Source organism: Scatophagus argus, chromosome 9, assembly GCF_020382885.2.
Source record: "Scatophagus argus isolate fScaArg1 chromosome 9, fScaArg1.pri, whole genome shotgun sequence".
NCBI classification, from domain to species: Eukaryota; Metazoa; Chordata; class Actinopteri; family Scatophagidae; genus Scatophagus; species Scatophagus argus.
The window spans coordinates 9456064-9467286 of record NC_058501.1 but is presented as its reverse complement, the minus strand read 5'-3'; the positions used below and the strand labels follow the sequence as shown (position 1 = coordinate 9467286).

General features: G+C 38.6%; 1 protein-coding gene across 3 annotated transcripts in view; it reads right to left on the bottom strand.

Annotated features, from left to right (window-relative positions):
- Positions 1-1873: 1873 nt before the first annotated feature.
- Positions 1874-11223, bottom strand: part of LOC124065240 (RNA-binding motif, single-stranded-interacting protein 3-like) — a 108788-nt gene continuing 99438 nt past the window's right edge. The window contains exons 11-14 of one of the 3 annotated variants that reach the window (XM_046400446.1): positions 5723-5839; positions 5351-5437; positions 4712-4836; positions 1874-2621 (exon numbers count right to left, since the gene is read on the bottom strand). In XM_046400446.1, coding sequence (XP_046256402.1) covers positions 2618-2621; positions 4712-4836; positions 5351-5437; positions 5723-5839 — 333 coding nt within the window. In that variant the 3' untranslated portion in view covers positions 1874-2617. Of the gene's footprint in view, positions 2622-4707; positions 4837-4959; positions 5438-5722; positions 5840-11223 lie in introns of those variants that run through there. The other 2 variants (XM_046400447.1, XM_046400445.1) reach the window with 2 other exon arrangements.

Sequence of the window (11223 nt, the reverse complement as noted above, 5' to 3'; positions counted from 1 at the left end):
ATTGAAAGATTTGTCTAAAAAGAAAACAAAAAGAAAAGAGACTTTTCAAACTACAGCAATATCCACTGGTTCTACAGACACTCTCAGAATCACAATTTGAAAGACATGGGAGGCATGTGACCAAGCAAATAAAAAAATAGCATCATCAAAGTTATTTCTGTTGCATCTTCTTTTACACACCTGTACAAAAAAAGATTTCATAAATATTACTTTTGTTCTGGCTTTCTCTACTTTCTCTTTTCTTTCAATAATTTATTTTCCAATAGAGGTTTGTATCTGCTTAATTTTGGTTGAAACATGCTTTTCCTATGTGTCTGTCAGTTCCTCCATCTCCATTAGCTTCCTTTCATTGGTGGAGGATCAGGTTGGTGGGGCTTCAAGGGTGGGAACGCAGAGTGTCAGCCAGTTAAAGTCCATAGAGTATGTTCTTTTGTTCTTAGCTGATCTCTAAATGAATACATGTAAAGCAGATTATTATTTTCAGATTTTATCTAAGAAGAGAATCATGTTTTTGTGTTTTTCAAGGGCTGCAATCTGGAACATGTCTGTTCTTTCATTTGAAAAGAGGAACAAGACTTGCAGGATGCTTTTCACATCATTAAGTTAATAATTAACTGTATTTATCTTGGCTTGAAATGGTCAATTGCTGTCATTCTGGAGGTATGCCTCTTCCACACCCACCCAACACAAGACAACCTAAATCCTCAATAATGAAAAGTATTTAGCAGCTCACACATCATTATTAGTTCTCAAAAAAGACAAAAAAGGCAACATAAAAAGAAAAGGGGAAAGTAAATATCTCTCCCTATTTAGAAATATACAGAGTAAAAGCTGAAATGATTTTGTTCAACAGAAAATGCCCGTTCCTCTAACAGAGATCATCGGCCTGCTCACATTTTAAATGGCTTGTGTTTGGCAAGACAGCGGCATGAAACAGTTTGTTGTGTGGACTGAGTGACTGACTGACTATGCTTGAATAAATCTAGATCATTTTGGCTCACCGTCAACAAGACTTACAGCATCTCAGTGTCAGCATTTAGGAATTGAGATCAACACGGCCTGTAGAGAGTGTTGTTGTGTGTGTACACACCAGTATTCCACAGGATATAATGCATTTCCGCATGCTTACCATTTAACATAGAATACCACCTTATTCCCAATAAAATACCTACCTCCTCCACTTTCCACAGAGCGTCTGGTCTCTCAACAGATGTTTAAGCGCCACTTTAGATTATCACCATGTTTGATCATGTGACAAACAAATCATCTCAGAACACACTCTTCTGGTTGAGGCAGTTGTGTTAAAGAATTACTGCATGTTCTCAGTCACTGATAAAAACACATCAACAGCATGGCAAAGAAGGAAACACTCAGTTTCAGAGGTGGAACAATAAAGAGAAAGCAACAGAATAAAGATCTCTTCACTACCTAGTTTCTTCATCTTTGGTATAAAATATGCCACCTGGAGGCTGCTTTTGTTTAACAGTTAAGAAAGACTCAAGAAACTGTCAACAGTTTAACTAAAACTATTGCTTTTTGCACACTTAAAAACCCTAGCATTTTTTTCTGCTTTTTGTCAAAGTCAGAAAGCAGTTATTTTTTTTTTTACTTCTCTTTTTTGCAGTGAGGCAAGCAAAGCAGGCAAAGCAAAATCTTTTTGATGTTAAAAACAAAGCAATCAACACCCCATCAAAAAAAAAGAAAGAAAGAAAGAAAAAAGAAAGAAATGGAGATACAGAACTGAACTTTTATCCCATGATTAAACTTAACTGCATTTTCCAGGAAGTAGTGGATTGACCCTTCCCACAAGTCGCAATAAAGATTTTTTTTTTCCTAACAACCAACATCAGCTGCACTGCACTACATAATTTAAAATCATTGTCATACAAATACAACCTTAAGTTTTTTTTTTTATCCTGTACAGATAGTTTTGTAGTTTTGATTTCATCTCCAAGGCTCTCCAAGAACCTTTCAAATCATTCAACCACTCAGTCTTTTTTTTCTATTTTTGATAATTCAACACTATGGAAACTTTTTTCCCAAAGTTTGAGAAAATTAAGGCAATAAAGATTTACGAAAACATTGATATTCTAGAAAACTACTCAAATAATAAAAAGAATGAAAATAATGTAGCTTAATATCAAAGGAAGACAATCTGTTTTTTTTCTCTAGACTTTGCTTCCTTATTTATTTTTTTTTAATAAAAAAGTCTGAAAATCTACCTGCACATTCAAATGTTCTTTTTTTCTGTACAGCTTGTTGGTTGAGTTTAGATTTCAGTCTATGTCTTCTCTTTTTCCTTTGGAGGCAAAGTCCAGTCTCACAGTGAGAAATGATAAACTCAAAGTTGCAGACTGCGTTTGATTTCACTGTCCTGAAGTTCAGCAATTCGTTTCTCCTCTGTCTTTTCCTTGGTTGATCCAGGTAAGAAATATAATTGATTTTTTTTCTTCATTTTGTCATTTATTTGGTGCCTGTGCACAGTGGAAGCATTCTCTCCTCAGTGTTGCCCATGTCACCTCTTTTTGTCCCAGTTTCATTTTGATTCTCTCTCTGTCTCCAGCGCCTCAGTGCAGTCCTTCGAAAGGCAATGCAGCAATGATTCTTCCCAATCTTGTTATCTAAAGGAGACAGAAAAACAAGTCGGAGAAAAAAGGGTGACTGAGGAAACTGTTAACAATGTTACTGTTTCTAAAGCAGGCACAGCTTTCTTTGTCCAGCCACTGTTTGCAATGGAAGCCACCAGCTGCTTATCTAGGAGGCAGAAAAACAAGACAAAAATGTAATGTTTTCTTTAACAAAGTTACTTTTACTCTAAATTAAACATTTTTACTAGTTCGACATTTTGGGATATGCGCTTATTTGCTTTCTTGCTGACATTTGGATGAGAAAACTGGTATCACTCTCAGATCTGTATGGTAACCATAAAGCTACAGCCAGCACCTGTTGGACTGGTGCTGCTGACTGGAAGAAGAAGATAACAAAATCTGTCCACCATCTCCTCTGAAGATAACTGATTAACACATAATATATCTTTGTGTTAAAATTACAGTTTGTGGTTTGATGGGTGGAGCATGTGCTGGTATATTCCTATGCATGAAGACGAGTGACTTGCCAGGCTATCTGTTTCCTACTGCTACAAGTCCTCCATTCTCCCATTACTTTAAGAAACCTAAAGGGTTTACAGGGACATGTCCACTGTGTTTCAAGAGCAGAAGTTAAATATGGAGTCCTTGAAGGTGCAATAAGCAATTCTGGTTGATTGGTGTGCCATCAGAACATTTGCACTGCACAGCCCGAAATGGAAATAAAATTTCTTTTACAAGACTCTGACCAAGAAAAAAGACTTTTACTTTGCTGGAAATCTCCAAAAATAACCTACTTTTCACGTTTGAAAGATACATATGATGTTTCTTTTAAACATCATAAAAAGAAAAAAAAACTTAAGAGAGAGGTTAGTCATCCATTCCTCCAGAGTAGGAATCCGACAGCTGGCCTCTTACTTACATGTAAAATGTATATACAGTGCATCCGGAAGTATTCACACTGCTTCGCTTTTTCCACATTTTGTTATGTTACAGTCTCATTCCAAAATGGATTAAATTAAATCTCAAAATTCTACACAAAATACCTCATAATGATAAAGTGAAACACGTTTGCTTGGATCTTTTGCAAATTTATTAAAAATGAAAAACAAAAAAAAGTATTCACACCCTGTGATCAATACATTGTTGAAGCCCCTTTGGTAGCAATTACAGCCTCAAGTCTTTTTGAGTTTGATCCTATAAGTTTTGCACACTTTGGCCAGTTTCTCATACTCTTCAATGCAGAACCTCTCAAGCTCCATCAGGTTGGATGGGGAATGTCGGTGTTATATTTCTGTTCTTTTATTTTTAATAAAATTGCCAAAAAAAAATCAAGCAAACTTGTTTCACTTTGTCATTATGGGGTATTGTGTGTAGAATTGTGAGGGAAAAAATTAATCCATTTTAGAATGAGACTCAACAAAACAAAATGTGGAAAAGCAAAGCGGTGTGAATTTCCGGATGCACTGTATAATGTATTATCTGTCCTTCTTAACCTGATCTATGAAGTAACTGCATGGGTGCCTCTTTAACCTGTCAGCTTATCCCATTTACTCCACTTAATAACAATGTTTTTTTTCTTTTTCATATGATGTTGTCCTTGCTGTAATATTTCACTTCTCCCAGTGAAGACAGGTTGCCAAAGATTGTTGAGTTTCATTCCTTGGCTGTCAAATACTATTTGTATTTTGCATTTGACAGCCAGGGAATGAGTGCTAAAATTGTTTATTTAAAGGTATAACCTGAAAATGGAAAGTGAAAGTGGCACCAACAGTGCATGTAGGCAAGCGCCAAATGATACATCTTTATGATGAATCTATTAAAGCTCAATTCCAATATGAACAAATAATTTTCAAATTCTAAAACTGAACAAGCTGTTTTTGAATGAAAAGTTTCAATATTTTTTTCCTGATAAATCTAACAAATCCACCCATAAAAATGTTTATGTGACATCTAAATTATCACATACAGCACCGCATACTATCAGAATCCCACATTGGGCTCCATCATCCTTTCAGATTGGTGTCTGCCTTCCACAGAACTGCCACTACAGCTTTTATCAATTTAAAAAAGTGGAGTACAACTTGAATAAAACATGCATACAGACATTTGTTTACAACACTCACTTGGACTGCTGGTAAGAGTAGGCTGTGGCATGATCTCCTGTATTCTCCACAGATAAAGGCTGCTGCCCAGTGGTGTCCTGTGAGGAGGGGGCAGCTGTCTGTGGAGATGGGTCTGTCACCACGCCCTGATACCAAACATATAATTATACAAACTGTTAGAAGGTTTCATTTTAACTACTGACTTTATTCCGCAAAGAATTGAAGAAACTTCATAGAAAGAGACAAAAGACAAAAAAATTCACTTGAATTAGTTAAGACTAATCAACTTCTTCCGACAGACTCAGTTTAATTTCTGGTGCTCATTTTAGAATTGGGCATTGGGTAAGATTTAGTGGCGATGTCTCACGCCATGAGATCCTGATATTATCTGGGTCTTTTTAACTTGAAGTTCCTTCAGTGCCAAATACATAATATGGATGGCTCATAGAATTTCTACCAAATGATTAGTTTTCATTTCATGTCAGCATGGCCACTGTAAACCATGGCATCATTTATTAGCATATAATCTATCAGAGAGGCGCAGTACGAGAGATATTCAAGCCAAGTCATCCCATTAAAGTCTCTCTTTAGGCTGCTATATGAAGTTGGTATAAAAAGGAGGCAAAACAAAGTTAGTAAACAAATACTTTTTGTCCTTACTTCCACTGTGATGGCAGAGGCAGGCACTGCAGTGTACTGGGGAATGTAGGTTCCTTGCATAGGAGCAGCAGCTGCAGCAGGCATGTACTGCAGAGAGAAGGAAGGGCACAGACAGTACTATAATACAGACAACATGACCTCTTGGATGTCTGGAACAAGGAGACACTTCACAATAGATTGCTTTGGCTTGACCCCTTTCAAATGTGTCGCAATCTGAAAAAGGGCATTTCCATGTGTGTAGCTTTGTGTTTTCTGCTGTGAGATCATTTTAATTACAATTGAAATCTCTACTGACCGATAAAAATGAAACACACACCTGCATGCAAAGCTGCATGCAAAAATGGTTTGGAGGAGATAAAAGCTGAGACTCACAGTGCCCGTAGTGCCAAGAGACAGGTGGTTCATCTGCTGGGTGAGAGGAGCCATTACACTGGAGGGGTGAAGAGACAAACTGGGCTCTATGGTCGCAGCTGGGGTGATCACAGCACCCTGAGACAGGGAGGAAAGACACGTGACCGGCCAGGTTGTAGACATTGTTGCAAGAAATAATCAAACTGTCATATGCAGTCATTAAGTGTTATATGACAGGCAATCGATGGAACCAGTGAAACAAACAAAAAACACTGTTAAACCAGAAGGCAGAGAAATGTTGAGATGATGGAGAGAAAAGTGAATTAGAGTGGGAGGAAGGCAATGACCCTAAGCTAAAACTAAACTAAAACTAAATCTCAGTCTAAGCTGCTGTAAGGACATAGATTTTCAAGGGATGAAGGGGATGGAGGTGTTAGAGGAAGAGTTTTGGGAAATACCCTTATTTACTTTGTCACCAAAAGATGAGAAGATGAGAGGATTGATACCACTCTTTTCTCAGAACACTATATTTGAAGCTGTAAGGCAATGACCTAATTAACTTAGCTTAGCCTGAAGAGGAAGCAAGGGGAAACGACTTTCTATCTTCAAAAGTAAAATCCAACTACAGTACAAGAATGCCTAAATTTCTATATTATTTTATTTGTACAAAAACCTAAGTATAAAACTGACCACTTGTAGTTTTATGGAGTATTATGCTCTGTGCTATTTTGTGGCTGTTTGCATATATACACTAAATAAATTACTAAACAAATGACATTTAGTATGTTAATTCATAAGCTCTGGGAGTGCTGACAGGCAGATTTCTATTTGTTCTGATCTTGTCATCTAAGTTTCAGCAAGAAAGCAAACTCCAGTATTTCCATATGTCACTGGATGTGTTTACTGCAATGTGGGAAAAGAGGTTAGTAGAAAGACTTCCAACCCAGTGAAGTCTGATGACTGCAAATGGTTTTACTTTGTACACGGCAATGCAGCCTGTCAGCTGGCTCGCCAGACAGTCTTGACAGAACATGCTTTGGAATGGAGGAGAAAGGCTTTTACTGTAAACCTCTTCAGTGTGACAGGCTTTGATGCACGCTAACACCTTGATGCGCTGAGCTCTACTTTTCCAGTACAGCTCTGCAATAGACTCAACAGCTCTATATAGATTTAATAAGAGACTCCTTGCACGGTGTGCTGAGATGCCTTGCAACGTCTCTGCACAGGTAAACAAACGCTGTTCATTTGTGATAGCTGTTTAACTACACTTCCCATGAGCACAGACAGCATCAGTGGAGGGGTGTCAGTATCGCTCCAGAGAGCAGTCAGCACTTCTGTGGCTGCACGCTGAGACAGGATGTTAGAAGAACACAGGTATTAGATTTTGGTATTTTAGGCACAAGCTCAGCTGTATAGCAGTCGTCCATATCTGTAGGAGAGCCTTTCAAGAACTAAAGCACACGCAGGTAAAACACACAGACAGTAATGAAAGTTCTAGCTCTGTGAAGCGTTCCTCTCTAAGGCACATACACTCTGTCGGAGTTGTTCACAGTTGTGAGCCTGTAAGTGACGATACTTATGTCTGCACGCACATACACACACACACACACACACACAATACAGTGCAGAGATTTTCAGAGCTGGTAACAGTGTTGAGTGCTCTTCCTCCTGACTGCTGTCTTCATAGCAAAAATTTCTTGAAGAACACAGCCGTCTAGTATTCAGAAATGCTCTGTCAACACTGTCCTCAACATCACAAGTGAATGACTGGCACTTTTTCTCCATGCACACTCACTTACACACACATACACAAATACATCAACAGATCCACCCACAAACCAGCACAAAGCCTTGGCCCCAACAGGTAGATTTAGCATCCAGAATCTAGCTAATACCCAAGCTTTTCATCCATCTATACAATGTGTTCTCCTGTTTAATGATTTCTCATCCTCCTCGCTCTTTCTCTCACTTCATCCAATCTCACAGCAGGCTTCCATGCAGAGAAAAAACTGCATAAAGGAACAGGAAACCACAGTAACTAATTGTCTGTTCCGATTTAAAGCTGTACAAGCGTTAAACTTGCGGCCTCTGTGTGTGTCTGCATGAAGACTCTATGCATTAGATGGTGTGTGATGAGTGTGTAACTGTACGCAGTAGACTATGTTAATGTTTTCATGTTTCAGGCATTTTTTTCCCCTGGGGTAAGCAATAAATGAGTGTGCAAGACAGGCAGTTATCTTTTCCCTGAGGACAGGAGAGAGAGAAAAATACAAAATATGCCTCAACTTTGAACTCACTCTTTCTCTCACACACTTCTTTTGCTGTCATTTTTCCAGTGGAGAAGTGAAGCTAACTAACAGAATGCTGCAGGCACCTTGCAGCATCACATACACAGTATTAGTGATAATGACATCCGTTTATCATGAAAACCACTAACTGCTGCTGGTGTGACAGGAGCTCTGTGCATGTGAGCATGCAAAAGACGTGAAGCAACATTGTTTTGTTTGTTCTCAGGTGGTGTGGTCTGAAAAAATGACTTTCCATTCTGAAACTACTCTCTTATTTATGATTTGTTTTTTTGTTTTTTTAAAGCACACAAGGTTTTATAGGACTACATGAGGCAAAAAGAAAAGGTAAACTCTAAACATGCACTGACACACATAAATGGGCTCTGCACAGTCTGATGAGCACCAATGCACACAGAAGAGCAAAGTATAAGAAAAGGAAAGAAACCAAGTATTGTGCAGTACTTGGAGGCTCAGATATGTGCTCAGACACATTCTTCTCCTCTTTGTCTGCTCAAATGAGTTTAATGTGGCAATTTAATTCAGGAAGATCTGAAATCCCAATTCTTTGGATGTTTCATTACATCCCTCCCCAATAAGCCGCCTTCCTTGTCTCTCTTGCTATGCATAGTTACGATAATGCATTCATTTCCTGTAGGGGGATTTGTGAGTAATTATGCACAAAGACATCCTCTCACTAATTAGGATGTAAAGACAGGGAAGTTCAAGTAATCTGGGCATTCCACCAAGGCTCAGAAACACACAGTCCTTAAGGCACTCCACTGTGTGTATAGGTGTGCTTGTGTGTGTCTATGTGTATCTGAATTAATGTCATTTAGTGCATTCTTTGGTCTGAGTGTTTGTGTTTGGGTGTGTGTGTAAATATAATTATGTGAGTGCATGTATGTGCACTTTCTTTCGATTTCTAGGGATCAAAAAGAGCACTTGGTACTGCTTTTATTTCTCTCATTTTAACCTTTGGAACTTCTTTGGAAGCTGTTTCTCTACAGTGTGTATCTGTGAAACTCTGGCCATTTGATACACACGGCAAACTCCCAAACAAAAGAAATGCATGATGGATTGTTGACCGACTGATTACCAAAGGCATGCTCATGTGCATCGACCTAAATGTGTCAACAAGCGCACACCATTAATCAAAGTTACCAGTCACTAACTTTGGTTCAGCAGTGAGGAAGCCTCTGCTACCATAGGAACAGAATTAAGCTGCTGTGTTTCTCTCAGTCTCCCTCCCTGTCGCAGCTTAATTTGCCAAGCTTTTCTGTATCCAGGAAATACAATGACTAGCCTTCGCCTTTGTTGTCTAACAGGGATTTTGACTATGCAGAGACAAGGCTGGGGAACAGGCGCGCACAGCCCAGACATGCTTTTGCAGCAGTTGTTTTCTTTTCTTTGTTCTCGATTTATTCTTTGTAATCCCTTCGTTCCTCTCCTTTCCCAACGCCTGCCTCTTTTCCCTGTCCTCTCTCTGTCATATACACATAGTTCTCACAGTTATTTATTTATTTACTCTCTCTTTCTCCAATCCCTTATTCTCTGTCTTCTTCCATCTCTCAACGTCTTCTTCCAAGTCTTACGAAGTCATATCAAGCGGCCTGCCAAATAATTAGACGGGACATTTGTTTGAACACACATTTACAGAAGGGTATTATCCTCTCTCACAGACATCATTTTAATCAGACATGACAACAGAATGTTTTCACGAGTTGGCAGATAGACACAACGGGGAAGGCAGATAGGAAGAAAGAACTACCGGAACCAAGGGGGGGGCAACAGAATTTGGAACTAGTTTAACTATTGTGCTGTGACAGTATTTGCTGAAATCCCTCAGTGTATGGCTGATGGCTGATACACCATATCTGTGCTGCCTCCATCTTTCATCCCCTTACAGCTGACAATTTTAATGGAGCATAACTGAATTTTTGCAGGTGTAATATAGTCTGCAGATGTTGGCAACACACCAACTCAATAACACTTAGGACAAATCTGGATGATAAAATCTCTTTTGGATATTGTCTCCCTGTCAGAGAAGCCAACTTTATCTTCTTGAAAATCTTATAGCATGTCTGAAGGATTTTGGCAGCCATGGTTAGCTTGATCGCTGACATTCCCATTAGATGCCTTATGAATGACTCTCTTACCTACTGACTGGTAAAAAATTTCCATATTAAAATACCTTTTTATTTTTTGTTTTTCTCTGTTCATTCATTTCTGTTCCCATTTGTATGAGTCTTTTTTCCAGTGGATAATTAAAACCCCTGGGTATAAAAAATAATATTCAGCATGCACAAGCAGAACAAGTTGAACTAAATGTTTCTAAATGTTTTTTAGGTTGAGTCTCATTCCAAGGATATCCAAGGATGATTTGGGCTGAGAACGCTTTGGAAGGAGACTCAACAATCAGCTATTTTTTTCCATAATCATTTACTTCTAAGAGGTGATAATGGTTTATTTTGATCTGAAGTAAAGCACAGGTTATTGCGTGGTCCAACATGAATCTAATCTGTCATTCATTTACTGTTGAGAAATAATCAACCAGTGAATGAGGTTGAAGCACTGAGATCTTTCACCTGCTGGATAGCGAGGTTCCTCCTTCCAACAATTAAGGGCAGGAATTTGTCCCAGTTTTTTATGAAGTAAATGTATGTTTAGCAGAGAGGATGTCAGCTGAGGCTTTCCACTGAGCTCAGAGCAAAGCCTGTCAAGGCTCAAAGTTCAGTCTCCTGTTACACTAGCTGTATACAGTCCTCTGCTAAAACCAAAGAAAATATTCAAGTGTGTTCGTGAGAGAGTGTCAGAGAAAAAGAAAGACAGTCGAGGAGTATAGATTTACAGTGAATACCGGCTGCACACCTACACTCACAGTCGATAATTAGTATAAGAGGGAGTGTTTGTGTTTGTGATTGGTCAGACAAAACTCACAGTCTAAATCCTTTAGGTCACATTCAGAAGTCTCCAGCCAGACATGATTTGTACATGTATATGTTTTTACATTGATATATTTTTCATGTACATGTATTTCTGTACAAATATGGCCAGGAGTTACAGGTAAACATTCAATTTTTTTTAATATTTAATATCAGAATTCCGTTTACCATCACACTTGGGGAAGTGGATTTCGTACCTGCAGTTTCACTTTAAACCAGCAGGGAGCAACCTTTTATTACGGTTTTCAGGCTCTGCTCCGCTGAGCTCTTAGAGCTTATCCAGCTGACTCAG